The 25,875-nt window shown below is 53.8% G+C and overlaps 1 protein-coding gene across 2 annotated transcripts in view; it reads right to left on the bottom strand.

The window, feature by feature from the left end:
• Positions 1–25,875, bottom strand: part of LOC147097864 (GDNF family receptor alpha-2-like) — a 304,046-nt gene that overhangs the window by 10,566 nt on the left and 267,605 nt on the right. For both annotated transcript variants that reach the window (XM_085970898.1, XM_085970899.1), the window contains one exon: positions 25,382–25,560. In XM_085970898.1, coding sequence (XP_085827024.1) covers positions 25,382–25,560 — 179 coding nt within the window. The remainder of the gene's footprint in view (positions 1–25,381; positions 25,561–25,875) is intronic.

The following is a 25,875-nucleotide window of genomic DNA, read 5'->3' as shown; positions in this document are numbered from 1 at the left end:
CACATTTAAACCCCTGAAATAACTGGCCAACAGCATTCTCAATGTCCATCGATAATCAGTTGTCCCTTTGTCTCCAAATATACTTGATCTGGAGGAGTGGGCCTTTGGCGTAGCGGTAGCATCCCCGTCGCTGGGCCAGAAGGCGTAGGGTTTCGAACCCCGCTCCAGACAGTCCCGGCAAGTGGAGTCGGAGCTCCGGCTCTAAATTCTGGGTTGACATCCAGCGGGATACTTGCGTCCGTGGGTGTGGGTGGCCACTGCCCCCCCTCGTATGGGTTGTGGGAGCCCGTAAAACCCTCCCGCCATAGGACTAACTACCCTAATGGTTGGTACGAAGATGGTTATGGTCACGGAAGGAGCGTTAATCGCGGCCAGAAATCCTTTCACCACTTCATACAGTTCCCCAAAGGGAACAGTGTGAAGACACGTACGACGACGATACTTGATCTGATTGAGCCAGTCTCCGGTGCTGGGAGTGGAGCAATTGGCCATCTTACGCCAATAAAAGCACCATCCATTGAAATGTAAGCCTTTGTGTACCTGGGAATCTTCTGGTAAGCTTTCTTCTGACGATGTTAGTAGAACAGTATTTAAGGTGCAGCTGCCTGCATTTAACCCAAATTATAATATTGCAATGAAGCTCCTGTTTCTAATTGTCAGAAGCCTCCTGCCCCTCCAAGTCCCACCCATCCAGAGCTGTGAACCGTTAGGTACATCACCCCTCATGTGAGCAATCCTTGTGGTCGTGTGAGTTTCCCAGTTCGAGCTCTGGTGAATTGTTGCATGAGTTGGGTTCGGTGCTGAAGGCTGAGAGTGGAACTTGAACCCACAGTCTTCTGACTCAGAAACAAGACCACTTTCAACTGAGCAAAGCCAACATTTGAAAACATTTTTCTTGTAGTGTCTGCGGGCAACCTTGAATTTATCCCACGGAAGTCGAAACACACGAGGAGCAACTCGTGGGTTCTCTGCTGGTGTGGTGGAGATATTGCGTAGCTCATATGGTGAGTTCTCTCGATGAATGTAAACTGACTTGGGAAATTACTTTAAGCTTCTGACCCTTATCGTCTCCATCACAAACACCGCCTACTTCAACCTCCGTAACAGCGCCCGTCTCTGCCCCTGCCCCTGCCCTCGGGCCGCTGAAACCCTCGGCCGTGCCTCTGTCACCTCCAGATTCCACTGTTCCAACGCTCTCCTGGCCGCTCTCCCGCATTCCACCCTCTGTAAACATCAGCTCATCCAAAACTCTGCTGCCCCCGTGTCCCGTTCACCCATCACCTCCTGTGCTCATGAGGTTCATTGGTTCCCTTCATGACTTTGACCCTCCCTGTGGCAATTGCTCTCCTGAGTTAAGTCTGATCTGTACTGGTTGTATTCTTTGTTTTTGCTGCCTCATGGCAGAAGCTTTTATGTGCAAGTGTTGATTAAACCATGTTACGGAGTTAACCGGTGTCCGTCTCCATCTATGGCCACCTCAAGATACCACACTCCCTATCTCTGTAACCACCCATAATCCTTCATCTCAGCCCTCTCAACACCAAACTCTGACTGTGCCCTTTTGTTTTACCCCTCTCACCCCCACCTGTCCTTTTGCCCCACCATTGGCGGCCGTGCCTTCAGCTGCCTGGGCCCTAAGCTCTGGAATTTCCTCCCTTAACCGCTCCGCCTCTCTCTCCTCCTTTAAGACGCTCCTTAAAACCTCCCTCTTTGACCAAGCTTTTGGTCACCTCTCCTCAATATTGACCCAGAAATTCGGGTCTCCACGGGTGAGTACGCACGGGGTACTCACCCGTAGGCCCAATGGAAGTGCCGGTTTCCTGCATGCACTGCGCATGCGCGGGAAACCGGCACTTCCGTTCCCCTGAAAGCAGGGGTTCAGAGGTCAAACGCGTATGCAGGTTTTCCCGGGACGGTAAGTCTGCAGAAGTTACACATTTAAAAAGCAGGCGTAAGGCCTTCTTTTAACAAGGTAAGTGGTGAATTAATTAAAATTAAAACATTTTTTCCACAGGTTTATTATTTTTAAATATTTAAAGAAAGGCATGTTTATTTTTAGCCCCGTTAGAAAATAAAATTATTTTTTTCAAAAATTTAAATTATTGTTTAAAATAGTTATTTCATGTAATTTATAGTTCATTTAAAAAATGTGATTTAAAAAAAAAATTATTTGAAGATTTAGTGATGTTTATGGGCCCGCAGTATTTCTAAGTTATGACAGCACTTCCTGTCAAACTTATGAATGGAGCATTCCCTGCTACCATTGGCTCTCCATGCCCACGTGATCCCAGGGGACTCTGCGAACTAACTGCGCCCCTGGGATACGCAAGCACTGCGCGCCGGCAGTTGGAGCAGGCCCGGGATCGGAATTCCACGCGGGCCCACAACTCAACGGCCGGCGCACAAGGTAAGTGCAGGTCGGGGGCTCACACCCGCGGGAAGCCCCTGACCCGAATTTCCGGGCCAATGTCTTCTTTGGCTCTGCATCCATTTTTTGATTGCCCATTTTTGGGATGTTTTCCTACACTAAAGGCAGAATTATAAAATACAGGCTCCCGTTGTTGCTCAACGATGATTAACTGACCAGTCCCTGTGGCTTCCCTGGTGAGATCTGAAGGGTCGCGGCAGTACTCGCTCACAGTGTCCAGGATAGAGCAGGTGGGAGCCTGATGCTCTTTGCCCTCTTCTAAAGCATTTACCTCGTAAATCGATACTTTAACAACGACAAATCAACCGTGGCGTCAGTAAACACTGAAGGCTTCGTCGCCTCGCACGGGAACACCAGCACCTGCAAGTTCCCCTCCAAGTCACACGGCATCCCGACATGGACATATATCGGTCGTTCCTTCATCGTCGCTGGGTCAAAATCCTGGAACTCCCTCCCTAACAGCACTGTGGGAGCACCTTCACCACACGGACTGCAGCGGTTCAAGAAGGCGGCTCACCACCACCTTCTCAAGGGCAACTAGGGATGGGCAATAAATGCTGGCCTTGCCAGCGACGCCCACATCCCGTGAACGAATAAAATTCTGGTAACCACCTGATAGCTGCCATTTTGAAGTGGGTAAGATAAAAGGCAGCCATTTTCTGCTCCACCTTGCACTTCCTTCCTCTTCTTCGGGGGTTTAATTAACACCCGGAACGTTAATCGGAATTTGAGATGCAGCTGTGAATCAGGTCGTGACCTGAAACCAATGCAAAGAAATATCGCAATGCTGTGCAACCCAGAATGACTCTCAGAAACATGGAGCAAAAGCACATTCATGTGCCGCGGAAGACTCCTGCGCACTTCAGCCCATCGTGCCGCTGTAAGATGTGACGGCATTTCAGCAAAAAGAGCTATAATTGGGATCACAGCTGGCTGCAAAATTGGGCAGATAAAAGGAGTTGGGTGGGACCTGCCTCCTGCACTGCGGCCATCATTCCTCATCCCCCGATAACTCACTCCCGGTCCTACCGCGATTCCAGTGGGCTGAAGCCAGGCGCTCTTTGCGCTGGGCTCTCACTCTGATTTCCAGGGTCCCCTCCAGAGGTTTGCGGAGAGTGCTTTCTGGCTGCAGGTTCATCTGCTTAGAGACATCAGGGACCCGGGTTCGAATCCGGCCTCGGGCGACTGTCTGTGTGGAGTTTGCACATTCTCCCCGGGTTTGCGTGGGTTTTCTCCGGGTGCTCCGGTTTCCTCCCACAGTCCAAAGATGTGCGGGTTAGGTTGATTGGCTATGATAAATTGACCCTTAGTGTTAGGGGGATTAAATACGTGGGGTTACGGGGATAGGGTGGGATATGTGTCGGTGCAGGCTCGATGGGCCGAAATGGCCTCTATCTGCACTGTGGGGTTTCTGTGATTTCTGTGATCATCAAATCACTTTCCATTATGTTCCCAATCCCTCTTGACAGGCACGGTTTGGCACGACCTCCTCTCTGATCTACCCGTAGGGGATGCGACTGTGAGATTTTGTCCCAGGACATTGCCTCTTTGTTTTGAGGACATCTACAATGAGAAGTTCTGACCCTCAATGCTGTAATTTGTGTCGGCTGTGACTCAGTGGGCAGCACACTCGCCTCTGAGTCAGAAGGCTGTGGGTTCAAGTCTCACTCCAGGGGCTTGAGTACAAAAATCGAGGCCGACACTCCCAGTGCGGTGCTGAGGAAGCGCTGCACTGTCGGAGGTGCCGTCTTTTGGATGAGACGTTAAATCGAGGCCCCGTCTGCCCAAAGGTCCCATTTCGAAGAAGAGCAGGGCAGCTCTCCCTGGTGTCCTGGCTGATATTTGTCCCTCAATCAACATGTAGGAAACGCGGCAGCCTATTTGTGCACAGCAAGCTCCCACAAACAGCAACGTGATAATGACCAGATCATCTGTTTTTCAGTGATGTTGGTTCAGGGGTAAATATTGGCCAGGACACCGGGGATAACTCCCCTGCTCTTGTTCCAATAGTGCCCGTGGGATCTTTTACGTTGACCTGAAAGGGCAGATGGAGCCTCGTTTTGAAGTCTCATCTCAAAAACAGCACCTCCGACAGTGCAGCACTCCCTCAGTACTGCCCCTCCGACAGTGCAGCACTCCCTCAGTACTGCCTCTCCGACAGTGCAGCACTCCCTCAGTACTGTCTCTCTGACAGTGCGGCGCTCCCTCAGTACTGCCCCTCCGACAGTGCAGCACTCCCTCAGTACTGCCCCTCCGACAGTGCAGCACTCCCTCAGTACTGCCCCTCCGACAGTGCAGTACTCCCTCAGTACTGCCCCTCCGACAGTGCAGCACTCCCTCAGTACTGTCTCTCTGACAGTGCGGCGCTCCCTCAGTACTGCCCCTCCGACAGTGCAGCACTCTCTCAGTACTGCCCCTCCGACAGTGCAGCACTCCATCAGTACTGCCCCTCCGACAGTGCAGCACTCCCTCAGTACTGTCTCTCTGACAGTGCGGCGCTCCCTCAGTACTGCCCCTCCGACAGTGCAGCACTCCCTCAGTACTGCCCCTCCGACAGTGCAGCACTCCCTCAGTACTGCCCCTCCGACAGTGCAGCAGTCCCTCAGTACTGCCTCTCTGACAGTGCGGCGCTCCCTCAGTACTGCCCCTCCGACAGTGCAGCGCTCCCTCAGTACTGCCCCTCCGACAGTGCAGCGCTCCCTCAGTACTGCCCCTCCGACAGTGCAGCGCTCCTTCAGTACTGCCCCTCCGACAGTGCAGCGCTCCCTCAGTACTGCCCCTCCGACAGTGCAGCACTCCCTCAGTACTGTCACTCCAACAGTGCAGCACACCCTCAGTACCGCCCTCCGACAGTGCAGCGCTCCCTCAGGACTGTCTCTCTGACAGTGCGGCGCTCCCTCAGTACTGCCCCTCAAACAGTGCGGCGCTCCCTCAGTACTGCCCCTCCAACAGTGCGGCACTCCCTCAGTACTGCCCCTCTGAGAGGGCAGCGCTCCCTCAGTAATGCCCCTCCGACAGTGCGGCGCTCCCTCAGTACTGCCCCTCCAACAGTGCAGCACTCCCTCAGTACTGTCTCTCTGACAGTGCGGCGCTCCCTCAGTACTGCCCCTCCGACAGTGCAGCGCTCCCTCAGTACTGCCCCTCCGACAGTGCGGCGCTCCCTCAGTGCGGCCCCTCCGACAGTGCAGCACTCCCTCAGTACTGTCTCTCTGACAGTGCGGCGTTCCCTCAGTACTGCCCCTCTGACAGTGCAGCACTCCCTCAGTACTGCCACTCCGACAGTGCGGCGCTCCCTCAGTACTGCTCCTCTGATAGTGCGGCGCTCCCTCAGTACGGCCCCTCCGACAGTGCAGCACTCACTCAGTACTGCCCCTCTGACAGTGCAGTGCTCCCTCAGTACTGCCCCTCCGACAGTGCAGCACTCCCTCAGTACGGCCCCTCTGACATTGCAGCACTCCCTCAGTACTGCCCCTCTGACAGTGCAGCGCTCCCTCAGTACTGCCCCTCTGATAGTGCAGCACTCCCTCAGTACTGCCCCTCCGACAGTGCAGCGCTCCTTCAGTACTGCCCCTCTGACAGTGCAGTTCAACCTCAGTACTACCCCTCTGACAGTGCAGCGCTCCCTCAGTACTGCCCCTCCGACAGTGCAGCGCTCCCTCAGTACTGCCCCTCCGACAGTGCAGCGCTCCCTCAGTACCGCCCTCCGACTGTGCAGTGCTCCCTCAGTACTGTCCCTCCAACAGTGCAGCACTCCATCAGTACTGTCTCTCTGACAGTGCAGCGCTCCCTCAATACTGCCCCTCCAACAGTGCAGCGCTCCCTCAGTGCGGCGCTCCCTCAGTACGGCCCCTCTGACATTGCAGCACTCCCTCAGTACTGCCCCTCCGACAGTGCAGCGCTCCCTCAGTACTGCCCCTCCGACAGTGCGGCGCTCCCTCAGTGCGGCCCCTCCGACAGTGCAGCACTCCCTCAGTACTGTCTCTCTGACAGTGCGGCGCTCACTCAGTACTGCCCCTCCGACAGTGCAGCACTCCCTCAGTACTGCCCCTCCGACAGTGCGGTGCTCCCTCAGTACTGTCTCTCTGACAGTGCGGCGCTCCCTCAGTACGGCCCCTCCGACACTGCAGCACTCGCTCAGTACTGCCCCTCTGATAGTGCAGTGCTCCCTCAGTACTGCCCCTCCGATAGTGCAGCACTCCCTCAGTACGGCCCCTCTGACATTGCAGCACTCCCTCAGTACTGCCCCTCTGACAGTGCAGCGCTCCCTCAGTACTGCCCCTCTGATAGTGCAGCACTCCCTCAGTACTGCCCCTCCGACAGTGCAGCGCTCCTTCAGTACTGCCCCTCTGACAGTGCAGTTCAACCTCAGTACTACCCCTCTGACAGTGCAGCGCTCCCTCAGTACTGCCCCTCCGACAGTGCAGCGCTCCCTCAGTACTGCCCCTCCGACAGTGCAGCGCTCCCTCAGTACCGCCCTCCGACTGTGCAGTGCTCCCTCAGTACTGTCCCTCCAACAGTGCAGCACTCCCTCAGTACTGTCTCTCTGACAGTGCAGCGCTCCCTCAATACTGCCCCTCCAACAGTGCAGCGCTCCCTCAGTACTGCCCCTCCGACAGTGCGGCGCTCCCTCAGTACGGCCCCTCTGACATTGCAGCACTCCCTCAGTACGGATCCTCTGACAGTGCAGCGCTCCCTCAGTACTGCCCCTCTGATAGTGCAGCACTCCCTCAGTACTGCCCCTCCAACAGTGCAGCACTCCTTCAGTACTGCCCCTCTGACAGTGCAGTTCTACCTCAGTACTACCCCTCTGACAGTGCAGCGCTCCCTCAGTACTGCCCCTCCGACAGTGCGGCGCTCCCTCAGTACTGCCCCTCTGACAGTGCAGCGCTCCCTCAGTACTGCCCCTCCGATAGTGCAGCACTCCCTAAGTACGGCCCCTCTGACATTGCAGCACTCCCTCAGTACTGCCCCTCTGACAGTGCAGCGCTCCCTCAGTACTGCCTCTCTGATAGTGCAGCACTCCCTCAGTACTGCCCCTCCGACAGTGCAGCGCTCCTTCAGTACTGTCCCTCTGACAGTGCAGTTCTACCTCGGTACTGCCCCTCCGACAGTGCAGCACTCCCTCAGTTCTGTCCCTCCAACAGTGCAGCGCTCCCTCAGTACTGTCCCTCCGACAGTGCAGCGCTCCCTCAGTACTGTCACTCCGACAGTGCGTCTCTCCCTCAGTACTGCCCCTCCGACAGTGCGGCGCTCCCTCAGTACTGTCCCTCCGACAGTGCAGCGCTCCCTCAGTACTGTCCCTCCGACAGTGCAGCGCTCCCTCAGTACTGTCCCTCCAACAGTGCAGCACTCTCTCAGTACTGACCCTCCGACAGTGCAGCGCTCCCTCAGTACTGTCCCTCCAACAGTGCAGCACTCTCTCAGTACTGCCTCTCTGACAGTGCGGCACTCTCTCAGTACTGGCTCTCTGACAGTGCGGCGCTCCCTCAGTACTGTCTCTCTGACAGTGCGGTGCTCCCTCAGTACTGCGAGTGTCAGCCTCGATTATTGTGCGCGAATCTCTGGAGTGGGACTTGAACCCACAACCTTCTGATGCAGAGTTGAGAGTGCTGCCCACTGAGCCACGGCTAACACCTATAATGTTTAAAAGGAGGCGCTGCTGCCGGCCCACTTTGAGATACAGGCCTGGTTGAAAGAAGTTCACTCTCAGAGACTGGCAATATTTAATATAAATATAGAATCATTAGAAACTTACAGCACAGAAGGAGGCCATTCGGCCCGTCGAGCCTGTGCTGTCTCTGAAAGAGCAGTCGTGTTTAGACTCACATCCCTGCTTTTTGTCCGTGACCCTGTCAGTTCCTCATCCTCCAGTCCACGTCCAACTCCCTTTGAAAATTATCGATGGAATCAGATTCAACCACCTTCTCAGGTCAAGCGTTCCCGATCCCCACAACTCGCCGAGTGAAAGTATTTCTCCTTCATCTCCCCTCTCGATCTTTTGCCAATGATTCGAATCGATGACCGGCACCTCTTTTTGACAAATATACACTCGACACCAAGAGATTGCTTTGTACAGAAGGACCTGCCTGTCTGATCTCCCGGTGTGCCCGGATTACAGAAGCAGACTGCCGGCGCTCCTCCTGTGGGCACCAGTTGCTATAATCCAGGTTCTTTCCCAATTAAAGGAGGCGATCTGTGCAGCCCCATTCATCAGGTATTTTAGTTCCGGAGCGAGTCATGAGGTGCATAAATCTACTCCCAGCGTATTTATAGTCTCTCCTCACGTGACTCGGTGATTTGACAGCCTGGTCAAGTGTACAAGCACCACCCATTAAAAACATTACACTGTTGAGTACTTCTTTTGCAAATGAATGATGTGCTGAGTGAAAAAAATAACCTGGTCAGGATTTTGTTGCTTCACTCACTCCCTAATCTCGTTCATCAAGTGTCTCCCAGTCTCACACTTAGATAAAGCCAGCTGTTGGCGATCTTAGCACACAAACACTTGACAATTCGTTTCACCCGCCTCCGTCTGCTATTTTAACAGTTTGAATATCTTCTACCCGGCTGTTCTGACTAATTCACTTTTTCCTTTGCTGCTTGGCTTCGCTTTCAAAATTCCCATCCTTGATTTCAAATCCCTCCACGGCCTGGCCCCTCCCCATCTCTGTAACCTGGATTGAGAATTGGTTAACGGACAGAAAACAAAGAGTCGGGATAAACGGGTCTTTTTCAGGATGGCAGGCTGTGACTAGTCGGGTACCACAAGGATCGGTGCTTAGGCCCCAGCTATTCACAATCTATATCAATGATTTGGATGAGGGGACTAAATGTAACATTTCCAAATTTGTTGATGATACAAAGCTAGGTGGCAGTGTCAGTTGTGAAGTGGATGTGAAGAGGCTTCAAGGGGATCTCGACAGGCTCAGTGAGTGGGCGAGAACATGGCAGATGGAATATAATGTGGATAAATGTGAAGTTATCCACTTTGGTAGAAAAAACAGAAAGGCAGAGTATTTCCTAAATGGTGAAAGATTGGGGAATGCAGATGCTCAAAGGGACCTGGGTGTCCTTCTACATGAGTCACTGAAAGTGAATGTGCAGGTGCAGCAAGACATTAGGAAGGCAAATGGTATGCTGGCCTTCATTACAAGAGGATTTGAGTACAGGAGTAAAGAAGTCTTACTCCAATTATACAGGGCCTTGGTGAGACCACACCTGGAGTACAATTTTGGTCTCCTTACCTAAGGAAGTATATACTTGCCATCGAGGGAGTGCAACGAAGGTTCACGAGATTGATTCCTGGGATGGCGGGACTGTTGTATGAGAAGAGATTGAGTAAACTAGGCCTGTATTCTCTTGAATTCATAAGAATGAGAGGGGATCTCATTGAAGCATACAAAATAATTACAGGGCTTGATAGGGTGGATGCTGGGAGAATGTTTCCCTTGGCTGGGGAGTCTAGAACCAGGGGCCACAGCCTCAGGATAAAGGGTCGGCCATTCAGGACTGAGATGAGAAGAAATTTCTTCACACACAGGGTGGTGAATCTTTGGAATTCTCTGCCCCAGAGGGCTGTGGAGGCTCAGTCATTGGGTGTATTCAAAACAGAAGTCGATCGATTTCTGACTAGTAAGGGCATCGAGGGATATGGCGATAGGGCCGGTGAATGGAGTTGAGGCAGAAGATCAGCCATGATCTCATTGAATGGGGGAGCAGGCTCGAAGGGCCCAATGGCCGACTCCTGCTCCTATTTCTTATGTTCTTATGTTCTTAACCTCCTCCAGCCCCACAACCCCCCGAGATCTCTGCGCTCCTCCAATTCTGGCTTATTGCACATCCCCCGATTTCCATTGGCGGCCGTGCCTTCAGCTGCCTGGGCCCTGAGCTCTGGAATTCCCTCCCTAAACCTCTCCGCCTCTCTCTCCTCCTTGAAGACGCTCCTTAAAACCAACCTCTTTGACCAAGCTTTTGGTCACCTGTCCTAATATCTCCTTATGTGGCTCCTGTGAAGCACCTTGGGATGTTTTACTACGTTAAAGGCGCTATATAAATGCAAGTTGTTGTTGCTGTCCCCTGTGAGTCATGTCGTGAATCAATGGGTATAAATATGTAATCAGTTTACGATATGACTAAATTACCTGTCACGTGATTGGATCTGTGATTAATGATGTGCACATTTTCCAAATGTACAGGACAGAACCATTTCTGAAAGTTATTTTTGTTCCATCAGCCTCATTGCTTAGGGGTATATGAATCAGAAATTGTTCTTTGACTTGAATCTGTAAAAGCCAATGTCACTGCTTCAGTGCCAACAATGCTGCAGATGAAAGATTTCCTATTTATAGAAGCTACTCACTGATGACTGACACCACAGCGTATACAGGAGCACCATTCCTTACAGTTATGGCAGTGTCGCAGTTATGGTCGTTCACCAACGGTCAGTTCAAATCGCACCGGGGCAAGTCTCGACATTGAATTCAATCAGTGTGTGGGCCGGCCGCAAGAATTAGAATGGCCATGAAAGCAGCCAGATTGCTCAAAAAACCCAACCCGCTCAGTACATGTCAGCCGTGGCTCAGGAGGTTGCACTCTCACCTCTGAGTCAGGCTGACACGCCCAGTGCAGTGCTGAGGGAGCGCCGCACTGTCGGAGGGGCAGCACTGAGGAAGTGCTGCACTGTCAGAGGGGCGGTACTGAGGGAGCGCCGCACTGTCGGAGGGGCAGTACTGAGGGAGCACCGCACTGTCGGAAGGGCAGTACTGAGGGAGCGCTGCACTGTCGGAGGGGCAGTACTGAGAGAGTGCTGCACTGTCGGAGGGGCTGAACTGAAGGAGTGCTGCACTGTCAGAGGGGCTGAACTGAGGGAGCACCGCACTGTCGGAGGGCCAGTACTGAGGGAGCACCGCACTGTCGGAGGGCCAGTACTGAGGGAGCGCCGCACTGTCGGAGGGGCAGTACTGAGGGAGCGCCGCACTGTCGGAGGGGTAGTAGTGAGGGAGCGCTGCACTGTCGGAGGGGCAGTACTGAGGGAGTGCTGCACTGTCAGAGGGGCAGTACTGAGGGAGCGTCGCACTGTCGGAGGGGCAGTACTGAGGGAGCGCCGCACTGTCGGAGGGGCAGTACTGAGGGAGCGCCGCACTGTCGGAGGGGCAGTAGTGAGGGAGCGCTGCACTGTCGGAGGGGCAGTACTGAGGGAGTGCTGCACTGTCAGAGGAGCAGTACTGATGGAGTGCTGCACTGTCGGAGGGGCAGTACCGAGGGAGTGCTGCACTGTCGGAGGGGCAGTACTGAGGTAGTGCTGCAGTGTCAGAGGGGCAGTACTGATGGAGTGCTGCACTGTCGGAGGGGCTGAACTGAGGGAGTGCTGCACTGTCGGAGGGGCAGTACTGAGGGAGCGCTGCACTGTCGGAGGGGCTGAATTGAGGGAGTGCTGCACTGTCAGAGGGGCGGTACTGAGGGAGCGCCGCACTGTCGGAGGGGCAGTACTGAGGGAGCACCGCACTGTCGGAAGGGCAGTACTGAGGGAGCGCTGCACTGTCGGAGGGGCAGTACTGAGAGAGTGCTGCACTGTCAAAGGGGCAGGACTGATGGAGTGCTGCACTGTCGGAGGGGCTGAACTGAGGGAGTGCTGCACTGTCGGAGGGGCTGAACTGAAGGAGTGCTGCACTGTCAGAGGGGCTGAACTGAGGGAGCACCGCACTGTCGGAGGGCCAGTACTGAGGGAGCGCCGCACTGTCGGAGGGGCAGTACTGAGGGAGCGCCGCACTGTCGGAGGGGCAGTAGTGAGGGAGCGCTGCACTGTCGGAGGGGCAGTACTGAGGGAGTGCTGCACTGTCAGAGGGGCAGTACTGATGGAGTGCTGCAGTGTCAGAGGGGCAGTACTGATGGAGTGCTGCACTGTCGGAGGGGCTGAACTGAGGGAGTGCTGCACTGTCGGAGGGGCAGTACTGAGGGAGCGCTGCACTGTCGGAGGGGCTGAATTGAGGGAGTGCTGCACTGTCGGAGGGGCAGTACTGAGGGAGCGCTGCACTGTCGGAGGGGCAGTACTGAGGCAGTGCAACGCTCCCTCAGTACTGCCCCTCCGACAGTGCGGCACTCCCTCAGTACTGCCCCTCCGACAGTGCGGCGCTCCCTCAGCACTGCACTGGGAGTGTCAGCCTAGATTTTTGTTCTCGAGTCTCTGAAGTGGGACCTGAACCCACGAATTTCTGACTCAGAGGCGCGAGTGCTGCCCACTGAGCCACAGCGGGACACACGCAGGGTGTGTAATTTGTACTGGAGCTGCACATCCGATGCATGTCCTTCAAGTGTCACATTTTGAGACACGCAAAGCAAGCTTTAAAAATAGATAAGTTTGAAGAAAAGTTTTTCCCTGCCCTTGTTAAGCTGCTGACCTCCCACGAGAGAGCTGTGACAGCCAACCCAAAGCAGATCCACTGGCAGCCTGGACACATTGCGCCTTGGGACATTTTACTACCTTAAAGGTGCCATGTAAATGCAAGTGGTGGCAGCTGTTGCTGTTGTAGTTTGTGAAATAAAAGCGTCCCGTGTCACGCCCATATTGCCGAGTTCCACCCGTGAGTCCTCCCAACCTCATTGTGTTGAGTAGGTTGGGCCGATACTCGCTGGAGTTTAGCAGAACGAGAGGTGATCTCATTGAAACGGATTAATATTCTTAGTGGGCTCGACAGGGTAGAAGCTGAGAGTCTGTTTCCCCCTGGCTGGAGAGTTGAGAACTCGGGTGCACAGTCTCAGGGTAAGGGGGCGGCCATTTAGAAAGAAGCAAGAAAGACTTGCATTTCTCCAGCGCCTTTCACCACCTCAGGACGTCCCAAAGTGCTTCACAGCCAATGAAGTGTTTTTTGAAGTGTGGTCACTGTTGTATTGTAGGAAACGCGGCAGCCAATTTGCGCACAGCAAGATCCCACAAACAGCAATGTGATAATGACCAGATTATCTGTTTTAGTGATGTTGGTTGAGGGATAAATATTGGGCCAGGGCACCGGGGAGAACTCCCCTGCTCTTCTTCGAAATAGTGCCGTGAGATTTTATACATCCACCTGAGAGAGGGCAGATGGGGCCTCGGTTTAACGTCTCATCTGAAAGACAACACCTCCGACAGTGCGGCGCTCCTTCAGTACTGCCCCTCCGACAGTGCGGCGCTCCCTCAGTACTGCTTCTCCGATAGTGCAGCACTCCCTCAGTACTGCCCCTCCGACAGTGCGGCGCTCCCTCAGTACTGCCCCTCCGACAGTGCGGCGCTCCCTCAGTACTGCCCCTCCGACAGTGCAGCGCTCCCTCAGTACTGCCCCTCCGACAGTGCAGCGCCCCCTCAGTACTGCCCCTCCGACAGTGCAGCGCTCCCTCAGTACTGCCCCTCCGACAGTGCAGCGCTCCCTCAGTACTGCCCCTCCGACAGTGCGGCGCTCCCTCAGTACTGCCCCTCCGACAGTGTGGCGCTCCCTCAGTACTGCCCCTCCAACAGTGCGGCACTCTCTCAGTACTGACCCTCCGACAGTGCAGCGCTCCCTCAGTACTGACCCTCCGACAGTGCAGCACTTCCTCAGTACTGTCCCTCCGACAGTGCGGCGCTCCCTCAGTACTGCCCCTCCGACAGTGCAGCACTTCCTCAGTACTGTCCCTCCAACAGTACAGTGCTCCCTCAGTACTTCCCCTCCGACAGTGCGGCGCTCCCTCAGTACTGCCCCTCCGACAGTGTGGCGCTCCCTCAGTACTGTCCCTCCAACAGTACAGTGCTCCCTCAGTACTGCTCCTCCGACAGTGCAGCGCTCCCTCAGTACTGCCCCTCCGACAGTGCAGCACTCCCTCAGTACTGCCGCTCCGACAGTGCGGCGCTCCCTCAGTACTGCCGCTCCGACAGTGCGGCACTCCCTCAGTACTGCCCCTCCGACAGTGTGGCGCTCCCTCAGTACTGCACCTCTTACAGTGTGGCGCTCCCTCAGTACTGCCCCTCCGACAGTGCGGCACTCCCTCAGTACTGCCGCTCTGACAGTGCGGCGCTCCCTCAGTACTGCCGCTCCGACAGTGCGGCGCTCCCTCAGTACTGCACCTCTTACAGTGTGGCGCTCCCTCAGTACTGCCCCTCCGACAGTGCGGCACTCCCTCAGTACTGCCGCGCTGACAGTGCGGCGCTCCCTCAGTACTGCCGCTCCGACAGTGCGGTGCTCCCTCAGTACTGCACCTCTTACAGTGTGGCGCTCCCTCAGTACTGCCCCTCCGACAGTGCAGCGCTCCCTCAGTACTGCCCCTCCGACAGTGCAGCGCTCCCTCAGTACTGCCCCTCTTACAGTGCGGCGCTCCCTCAGTACTGCCCCTCTTACAGTGCGGCGCTCCCTCAGTACTGCCCCTCCGACAGTGCAGCGCTCCCTCAGTACTGCCCCTCCGACAGTGCAGCGCTCCCTCAGTACTGCCCCTCTTACAGTGTGGCGCTCCCTCAGCACTGCACTGGGAGTATCAGCCTGGATTTTTGTGCTCAAGTCTCTGGAGTGGGATTTGAACCCATGACCTTCTGACTCAGCGGCGAGAGTGCTGTCCACTGAGCCACGGCTGACACATTTAGAACTGAGATGAGGAGAAATTTCTTCACTCAGAGGGTGGTGAATCTTTGGAAATCTCTACCCCAGAGGGCGGTGAAGGCTCAGTCGTTGAGTATATTCAAGACAGAGATCGATAGATTTTTGGATATTACAGGAATCGAGGGATATGGGGATAGTGCAGGTGGTGGAGATGAGGTCGATGATCAGCCATGATCTCATTGAATGGTGGAGCAGGCTCGAGGGGCCGAATGGCCGACTCCTGCTCCTATTTCTTATGTTCTTAATGTGCCTGAACTTTGTAAACAATGAGAGTGCAAGGGGAGAGCCAAACCTGCACCTGGATATTTATTTTTTGTGCCTGAAAAGTTTTAACACATTTAACTACCATTTATGCCGATCGGGTGCAGCACGTTTAAGAACCTGCAACTGGGGAAGCTTTCCAATTTTTATACTGAGGCATTAAACAAAGAGAAAACGCAGAGCAGGTCTCAGTAAGGGTCATTGTTTTTTTAAACGCTCGAAGAATTGCAATTAAAAACCAGAAAAATGACTGAAAATCTGGCATCAAACAAACGCAATTGAAGGATGCCCGTGTTCGAAGGTTGGGGATGTGCCAGTTTGTGGGCAGAGACCCATTCGGAAGGAGGGTTTGATTGATGGAGGTAACAGTTGGAGGAGACGTGTGCGAATTGTAATTACCATCACCCCCTGTGCTCGCTGACCTACATTGGCTCCCAGTCTGACAACACCTCGATTTAAAATTCTCATCCTTGTGTTCAAATCCCTCCGTGGCCTCCTCGCCCCCTCCCTATCTCTGTAACCCCCTCCAGCCCCTACAACCCTCCGGGATCTCTGCGCTCCTCCAATTCTGGCCTCTTGCTTATCCCCGATTTTAATCACTCCACCATTGGCGGCCGTGCCTTCAGCTGCCTGGGCCCTAAGCTCTGGAATTCCCTCCCTAAACCTCTCCACCCCTCTCTCCTCCTTTAAGACGCTCCTTAAAACCAACCTCTTTGACCAAGCTTTTGGTCACCTGTCCTTATTTGGCTGAGGGTGACATTTTGTCTGATAATGCTCCTGTGAAGGATCGGCCGATACACTTCCAAGTCAGGATGGTGTGTGACTTGGAGGGGAACTTGGAGGTGGTGGTGTTCCCATGCGCCTGCTGCCCTTGTTCTTCTAGATGGCAGTGGTCGCAAGTTTGGGAGATGCTGCTGAAGAAGCCTTGGCGAGTTGCTGCAGTGCATCTTGTAGATGGTACACACTGCAGCCACGGTACGCCGGTGGTGGAGGGAGTGAATGTTTAAGGTGGTGGATGGGGTGCCAATCAAGCGGGCTGTTTTGTCCTGGATGGTGTCGAGTTTCTTGACTGTTGTTGGAGCTGCACTCATCCAGGCGAGTGGAGAGTATTCCATCACACTCCTTACTTGTGCCTTGTAGATGGTGGAAAGGCTTTGGAGAACAAGGACGTGAGATGCTCGCCGCAGAATACCCAGGCTCTGACCCGCTCTTGTAGCCACACTATTTATGTGGCTGGTCCAGTTAAGTTTCTCGATCTTCCTGGCTGCAATGCTCCATCTCACCCTCAGTAAGCTCCCCGCTGGAGTGCAGCTAATCTACAGAACAAATGGGAAACTGTTCAACCTCCGTCGCCTCCAGTCCAGATCCAAGGTTGTCCCATCCTCTGTCGTCGAATTACAGTATGCAGACGATGCTTGCGTCTACGCACACTCTGAGGCCGAACTCCAAACCATCGTCAACACCTTCACCGAAGCGTACGAGAGCATGGGCCTTACACTAAACATCCGTAAGACAAAGGTCCTCTACCAACCTGTCCCCGCCACACAGTACTGCCCCCCCGATTATCAAAATCCATGACGAGGCCTCGGACAACGTGGACCACTTTCCATACCTCAGGAGCCTACTGTCAACAAGGGCAGATGTCGATGATGAAGTCCAACACCGCCTTCAGTGTGCCAGTGCAGCCTTCGGTCGCCTGAGGAAGAGAGTGTTTGAAGACCAGGACCTCAAACCCGGCACTATGCTCATGGTCTACAGAGCAGTCGTGATACCCACCCTCCTGTATGCTTCAGAGTTATGGACCATGTACAACAGGCACTGGAGAGGTACCACCAACGCTGCCTCCGCAAGATCCTGCAAATCCATTGGCAGGATAGGCGCACCAACGTCAGTGTTCTCGCTCAGGCCAACATCCCCAACATCAAAGCTATGACCACGCTCGATCAGCTCCAATGGACGGGTCACATTGTCCGCATGCCCGATGCGAGACTCCCAAAACAAGCGCTCTACTCGGAGCTCCAACACGGCAAGAGAGCCCCAGGTGGGCAAAGGAAATGCTTCAAGGACACCCTCAAAGCCTCCTTGAAAAAGTGCAACATCCCCACCGACACCTGGGAATCCCTGGCCCAAGACCGCACAAAGTGGAGGAGAAGCATCCGGGAAGGCGCCGAACACCTCGAGTCTCTTCGCCGGGAGCAAGCGGAAGCCAAGTGCAGGCAGCGCAAGGAGCGCACGTCAACCCAAGCACCCCACCCACCCGCCCCTTCTGTAATGATATCAGCAAATAGAGATGGTATTTGCCTGTTCGATATGATGCCTTAGCAGAATGATTGCAGGTATTGGTTGCTTGTGCCTGACCAGCAGAGGTCATGTGACCGAGACAAGCAAGGCAGTTGAGTTTAGTTTCAGTTTTGTTCTAGATGCATCGCAGCATCGTGTCTCCTGTAAAAGCTGTATAAAAGAGTTGAACAGACTTTAGATTAAAACTCGTTGGCCTAGAAATTGAGTTTTGGCGCAGCCAGGGCTTTAGCGCCGGAAGTTAGTGCGGAGCTAAGTCGCGCTGGTCGGGCCCAAAATTCAATAGTTCTGCGCCCAAACGGCTGCCGGCGCTGCTGAGAGCTGTTTGCGCCTGAAAACTGCGCTACGCGCTGAATATCGGCGCTATTCCGGTGCTGCGGCGCCCGCTGCGGTGCGGCAGGTTCGGGAAGTGCAGGCCTCCTCCTTCCCTTAAGGAGGAGCTGCCTGCACCCGGCCGCGGCCCGCGAAAATCTTTTTAAAAATGAGCCCGGCACCTCGGACAAGTGCCGGGCTTGCTTCTGTTCCGGTGGGGGGGGGGGGGAAGTCCGGGGAGGGAGCTGCGGCCAGGCGGCCGGCGGGAAAGCGGCCGGCCACCGCGGGGCCTTTAATGCGCCGGCGCAAAGTCATGTAAGACTCTGTTGCCAGAGTCTTAGTTGCGGCTGCCACGGGCGAGGCGGTCGCAACTGAATTTCGGCGCTGGGGCCCGTCGGCATGGCAACCGGGACGCTGCGCACACCGATGACGTCATCGGTGCCGGCGCAGCGCTACCGGTCTACCGCGGCGGAAGGGCCCCAGGCAATTTCAGCGCCGGCGCCAATTGCAGCGCTAGGCCCTCTAGCGCCGCAAAATCGGCGCTAAGGGCACTGAATTTCTAGGCCATTCTCTTTCATAAATGTCTCATCATTGAATCCACAAAGAAATCAATACATGGTGTCAGAAGTGGCTGAAAGAGATGAAGAGAAAAAATCCAAAGTTAAATCAGCTCTCCACAGATTAGCAAGCCAAAAGAGAACATCGTTGCTTACCATTAGAGAATAGCTAACGAAGTGAAAAAATGGAAGGTTTACACCCACCGGCGACGCTTCAGTTGACAGGTAATGTGGCTGAAAATTGGAGAAGATTCAAACAACATGTGGGGTTGTATTTATCAGCAATCGGAGCTGACGAGCAAAGTAATAAAAAGAACTCGTCACTGTTCTTACATGTCGTGGGTGATGAAGCGCTGGAGGTGTATAATAACTTCACATTTGCTGTTGATGGAGACAAAATGAAGCTAGATAAAATAATGGAACAGTTTGAGGCCTACTGCATACCTAAACGTAACGTGACGTTTGAGAGGCACAGATTTTTCACATGTGTACAGAAAACGGGTGCGACTATTGATCAGTATGTGCCTGAACTGAGAAACAGAAGCAAATCGTGTGAATTTGGGGGACTGACAGACTCGCCGATAAAAGACAGACTGGTGTGTGGTATTCCAGATAATGGTCTAAGGGAAAGACTGCTAAGAGAGCAAGATCTAGACCTGGGAAAAGCCATAGCACTGTGTAGGGCTACAGAGACTGTGAAGTTGCAGGCAAAGGAGCTGTTCAGTGACAATAGCTGCAACATGGATGCAGTGAGTAAGAACGGACACAAACCGTTTAACAAAAAGAGCGCCAATGTGAAAAAAGAGGCGTGGCCAGCGAACGAAAATGAAAGGGACAATCGAAAGTCATGTAGTCGATGCGGTACACAGCATCCACCAAAAAAGTGTCCAGCATATGGTAAAACATGCAATAGTTGCAACAAGAACAACCATTATGCCCGTTGCTGTAAGAACCAAGCGCAACAAAGCAAGGTCCATACAGTAGATGAAAGCGAGATAGAGGAGTTCTATGTAGATGTTGTGTCTGAAAACAAAGAAGAAAGAGACTGGATGTTGACACTAAAAGTGAATGACATACACATTCCATTTAAATTGGATACTGGAGCACAAGTTAATGTGATATCAGAGACTGATTTTAAGAAAATTAGACCCAGACCAAAGATACATGGAATAAAAGTGAAAGTGACAGGATACTCAGGTACTGATATACCAGTGAAAGGAAGATGCATTGTCAAAGTAACACACAAGGACAGAGAGCACACGCTAGCGGAGTTCGCTGCACAGGATCTCCAACCAACGCTATACACCAGATACATCGACGACATTTTCTTCCTATGGACCCACGGCGAAGAATCACTGAAAAGACTACACGATAACATCAACAAATTCCATCCCACCATCAAACTCACCATGGACTACTCCTCAGAATCAGTCTCATTCCTGGACACACGAATCTCCATCAAAGACGGACACCTCAGCACTTCACTCTACCGCAAGCCCACGGACAACCTCACGATGCTTCACTTCTCCAGCTTTCACCCTAACCACGTTAAAGAAGCCATCCCCTATGGACAAGCCCTGCGAATACACAGGATCTGCTCAGACGAGGAGGAACGCGATGGACACCTACAGACACTGAAAGACGCCCTTGGAAGAACGGGATATGACGCTCGACTCGTCGATCGACAGTTCCGACGGGCCACAGCAAAAAATCGCATAGACCTCCTCAGAAGACAAACACGGGACACAACCAACAGAGTACCCTTCGTCGTCCAGTACTTCCCAGGAGCGGAGAAACTACGCCATGTTCTTCGCAGCCTTCAACATGTCATCGATGACGACGAACACCTCGCTAAGGCCATCCCCACGCCTCCACTACTCGCTTTCAAACAGCCGCCTAACCTCAAACAGACCATCGTTCGCAGCAAATTACCCAGCTTTCAGGAGAACAGCGACCACGACACCACACAACCCTGCCACAGCAACCTCTGCAAGACATGCCAGATCATCAACACAGATACCATCATCACACGTGAGGACACCACCCACCAGGTACATGGTACATACTCATGTGACTCGGCCAACGTTGTCTACCTCATACGTTGCAGGAAAGGATGCCCCGGAGCATGGTACATCGGCGAGACCATGCAGACACTGCGACAACGGATGAACGGACACCGCGCAACAATCACCAGGCAGGAGTGTTCCCTCCCAGTCGGGGAACACTTCAGCAGTCAAGGACATTCAGCCTCCGATCTTCGGGTAAGCATTCTCCAAGGTGGCCTTCGAGACACACGACAACGCAAAATCGTCGAGCAGAAACTGATAGCCAAGTTCCGCACCCATGAGGATGGCCTCAACCGAGATCTTGGGTTCATGTCACGCTACATGTAACCCCACTTGATGCAGGGTCATCCAGACTCGAGTCGACATTGGCTTGTTCTCTCTACACAGATGCGGCCGGACCTGCTGTGATTTCCAGCCAAAAAAAATGTTTTTTGTCTGTTTTTTTGTTTTTCATACAGACCACAGCATCTGCAATATTTGACCCCTTGTGACCCCACCTCATTGTTCTTTGATGTAATGTTTCCCTGACTGACCTGTTTGGACACCATTCACACCTTTGACTGCTGTGATTATCTCTCTGCCGAGGTGTGATAAATGGCAGTTGGAAAGGTTACCTGTAAACATCTGACATGATTCTCTGACTATATAAGCTGTGTCTTTATGCATTTCTCCACTTCACCTGAAGAAGGAGCAGCGCTCCGAAAGCTTGTGATTTCAAATAAAGCTGTTGGACTATAACCTGGTGTTGTGTGATTTCTTACATTTGTCCACCCCAGTCCAACTCCGGCATCTCCACACCATGGATGAGGGTAGTGCAGTTGATTTAGTCTACATGGACTTCAGTAAGGCTTTTGACAAAGTCCCGCTTGGGAGACTGGTCAAGAAGGTAAAAGCCCATGGGATCCAGGGCAATTTGGCACATTGGATCCAAAATTGGCTTAGTGGCAGGAGGCAGAGGGTGATGGTCGAAGGTTGTTTTTGTGACTGGAAGCCTGTGTCCAGTGGTGTACCGCAGGGATCGGTGCTGGGTCCTTTGCTGTTTGTAGTGTACATTAATGATTTAGATATGAATGTAGGAGGTATGATCAGTAAGTTCGCAGATGACATGAAAATTGGTGGAGTGGTAAATAGCGAGGAGGGAAGCCTCAGGCTACAGGACGATATAGACGGGTTGGTCAGATGGGCAGAACAGTGACAAATGGAATTTAACCCTGAAAAGTGTGAGGTGATGCATTTTGGGAGGACTAACAAGGCAAGAGAATACACAATGAATGGTAGAACCCTAGGAAGGACAGAGGATCAGAGGGACCTTGGTGTGCATGTACATAGATCCCTGAAGGCAGCAGGACAGGTAGATAAGGTGGTTAAAAAGGTATATGGGATACTTGCCTTCATTAGCCGAGGCGTAGAATATAAGAGCAGGGAGGTTATGATGGAGCTGTACAAAACGCTAGTTAGGCCACAGCTGGAATACTGTGTGCAGTTCTGGTCGCCACACTACAGGAAGGATGTGATTGCATTGGAGAGGGTGCAGAGGAGATTCACCAGGATGTTACCTGGGCTGGAGCGCTTCAGCTATGAAGAGAGACTGGAGAGGCTGGGGTTGTTTTCCTTAGAGCAGAGAAGGCTGAGGGGGGACCTGATTGAGGTGTACAAAATTATGAGGGGCATAGGTAGGGTAGATAGAAAGGAACTTTTCTCCAGTAGGCAGGGACAGGGTACTGAATTTGGATGATCAGCCATGATCGCATTGAATGGCGGAGCAGGCTCGAGGGGCCGAATGGCCTACTCCTGCTCCTATCTTCTATGTATCTATGTTAGTAGCGGGGTCAATAACCAGGGGGCATAGTTTCAAGGTAAGCGGCAGGAGGTTTAGAGGAGATTTGAGGGAAAACTTTTTCACCCAGAGGGTGGTTGGAATCTGGAACTCACTGCCTGAAAGCGTGGTAGAGGCAGGAACCCTCACAACATTCAAGAAGCATTTAAAAGTAGCGCCCTGGAAGCATTTGCGGCCGCTCGCCGGAAATTCAGTTGGCGCGCCCCAAAGGGAAGCGTGGCGTTACTGGAGGCGCCCCGCATCCCTCTTGGGGCGCTGTGACTGAATATCGCTGCACAACGTGCCGCAGTGCCAAACGCTGCGGCACGTCGCGCTGCAGTACTGCAGGCCTTCCTCCCCTTCTTAAAGGGGAGGGGCCTTGTTCTGCGCGATCTGGGGCCCAGCTGGGCCCCCGAGGATCGCGAGTGCCGGCAAAAGAGCCCGGCACCGAGGAGAAGTGCCGAGCTCTTGGAACGCAGCCGGCACTCCGTGGGGGGCGTGGGGGGGGGGTGCGGGGAGGGGTCAGGAGGCCGGGGACGGGAGCGCAGAGAGGTGCTGGCAGGCGGCCAACAACAACAAAAATGGCCGTCCCGCACCTCTCCTTTAATTAGCGCCTCTACCGCTGCAGGTAGGCCCGACTGAACCGGTCGCACATAGCGTCCGGCGGTAAATCAGGGGGCGCTTCCTAATACCGCGGCCGGGGCGTCAGCGGGGCGCTGCACACACCGATGACGTCATCGGTAGCGGCGCAGCGCTAACGGCTAACGCCACCATTAGCGTCCCGCTGAATTTAGCGGGAGGCGTGGCCAGTGGTTGCGACCCACTTAGCGCCCTCTTAAGGCGCTAACGGGTGGCGCAGCCACCTGAATTTCTAGGCCTATGACTCTGATAATAACTTTCAAAAGTTAACCACATTGCTGTGGGTCTGGAGTCACATGTAGGCCAGACTGGGTAAGGACGGCAGATTTACTTCCCTAAAGGACAATAGTGAACCAGATGGGTTTTTACCACAATCCGATAGTTTCATGGTCACCATTACTGATACTAGCTTTTTAATACTTGCAGGGGAAACTTTTCCAGGACTATGGGGAAAGAGCAGTGGAGAGGGACTAATTGGAGAACACTTTCAAAGAGCCGGCACGGGCATGATGGGCTGAACGGCCTCCTTCTGTGCTGTATCATTCTATGCATGGCCTAGAAATTGGGTTGGGGCGCCAAAGTGGCGCAAAAGTCGGCTGAGCGCAGGATTTAGCGCAGCGATCGGAGTGATACCGATCGCCAGAAATTCAGTTTCAGTGCCACTCGAGGGACACGGGGCGAGGCTCAAGGTGCTCCGCGTCCCGCTTAGGGCGCTGAAACTGATTATCGCAGCGCAACGTGCTGCAGCGCCACACGCTGCGGCACGGCACGCTGCGGTACTGCAGGCCTTCCTCCCACTGTTAAGGGGGAGGTGCCTGCAACAGCGCGAGCCCCGATCGCGAGTGCCGGCAAAAGAGCCCGGCACCAAGGAGAAGTGCCGGGCTCTCGGGAAACAGCCGGCAATGCCGCGGGGGGGTGGGGGGTTAGGAGGCCGGGGACGGAGGTGATGGCAGGCGGCCGCCAGAAAAGCGGCCGCCCCGCACCTCCACCTTACGCCGCTGCCGGCACAGTAAGGCCCCGTGAACCGGGCGCGGGTAGCGAGCGGCGCAACTGCGGCGTTCGCTACCAAATATCGCGAACGGCGCATGAATGGGGCGCTGCGCACACTGATGACGTCATCGGTGGCGGTGCAGCGCAAATGCCTAACGCCACCATTAGCGCCCCTACTGAATATCGCCGGAGACGCAGCCAGTGGCGCTACAGCCACCGACTGCCTCTTTAGGTGCTAACAGGTGGCGCTACTCACCCAATTTCTCCCCCTATGTCTATCCTGTTCTCACAGAGCTGGGTCACAATCCTGGAACTCCCTCCCTAACAGCACTGTGGGAGCACCTTCACCACACGGACTGCAGCGGTTCAAGAAGGCGGCTCACCACCACCACCTCAAGGGCAACTAGGGATGGGCAATAAATGCTGGCCTTGCCCGCGACGCCCACATCCCGTGAATAAATAAAACAAATGGTAACATCCCCGAACACACACTTTCCAGCGCTAGTATAGTTCAGGAGCAGGAACCCTGGACGAATGATCCCGAGACACGAGTTCTAATCCCACCACGACAACTGGGGAATTTAAATTCAGTTAATTCAATAAATCTGGAATAAAAAGCTAGTATCAGTAGTGGTGACCATGAAACTACCGGATTGTGGTAAAAACCCATCTGGTTCACTAATGGCCTTAAGGGAAGAAAATCTGCCGTCCTTACCCGGTCTGGCCTGTATGTGACTCCAGACCCACAGCAATGTGGCTGACTCTTAACTGGCCTCTGAAATGGCGGCTCACCACCACCTTCTCGAGGGCAATTAGGGACGGGCAATAAATGGTGGCCTTGTCAGCAATGCCCACATCCCATAAACATAAGAATAGGAGCAGGAGTCGGCCATTCGGCCCTTCGAGCCTGCTCCGCCATTCAATAAGATCATGGCTGATCTTTTACCTCATCTCCACTTTCCTGCACTATCCCCATATCCCTTGATTCCTTTAGTGTCCAAAAATCTATCGCTCTCTGTCTTGAATATACTCAATGACTGAGCCTCCACTGCCCTCTGGGGCAGAGAATTCCAAAGATTCACCGCCCTCTGAGTGAAGAAATTCCTCCTCATCTCAGGCCTAAATGGCCAACCCCTTATCCTGAGAACCCCTGGTTCTAGATACTCCAGCCAGGGGGAAACATCCTCTCAGCATCCACCCTGTCAATCCTCTTCAGAATCTTGTACGTTTCAATGTTTGAATGGATAAATAAGAATAAAAGCCAACTCCCGAACCCCCATTACTGCTTCCCCTCTGCGATCAGCACAGACCTGGCCTGTGTGGCTCAGTTACTGCCCCTGCCCTTACTCTCCGGGCTAGTGGAAGGTGTCACAACAGACAGGCTCCTTTCCTTATTTGGACAGAAGGTGTTGTACCTGCAGGTCAGGACACACAGTGAGAATGTTCGCATCATCCGCTGTGGTAATCTCCTTAATGTGGTCGGAAGGCGGGACGCTCTCCGCCGCCTTCTCTGTCTTCAGCAGTGAGGTGGCCACGGTGGGCGTTTTCCACATATTCACATCCGTCCCGTTCCCGAAAGCTTGCATCGCATTTCCTTAAAAAAAGAAACACATTAAAAAAAAGGTCATTAAAGAGGTGCGAGTTAGGACACGGGGGGCAGTGAGCACAGGAGGTGATGGGTGAACGGGACTGGGGGTGAGTTAGGACACGGGGCAGTGAGCACAGGGGGTGATGGGTGAACGGGACTGGGTGCGAGTTAGGACACGGGGCAGTGAGCACAGGGGATGATGGGTGAACGGGACTGGGTGTGAGTTAGGACACGGGGCAGTGAGCACAGGGGGTGATGGGTGAACGGGACTGGGTGTGAGTTAGGACACGGGGCAGTGAGCACAGGGGGTGATGGGTGAAC

Source organism: Somniosus microcephalus, chromosome 30, assembly GCF_052327205.1.
Source record: "Somniosus microcephalus isolate GS21.2 chromosome 30, FLI_Smic_1.0, whole genome shotgun sequence".
NCBI classification, from domain to species: domain Eukaryota; kingdom Metazoa; phylum Chordata; class Chondrichthyes; order Squaliformes; family Somniosidae; genus Somniosus; species Somniosus microcephalus.
This window is presented reverse-complemented; position numbering and strand designations above follow the sequence as displayed.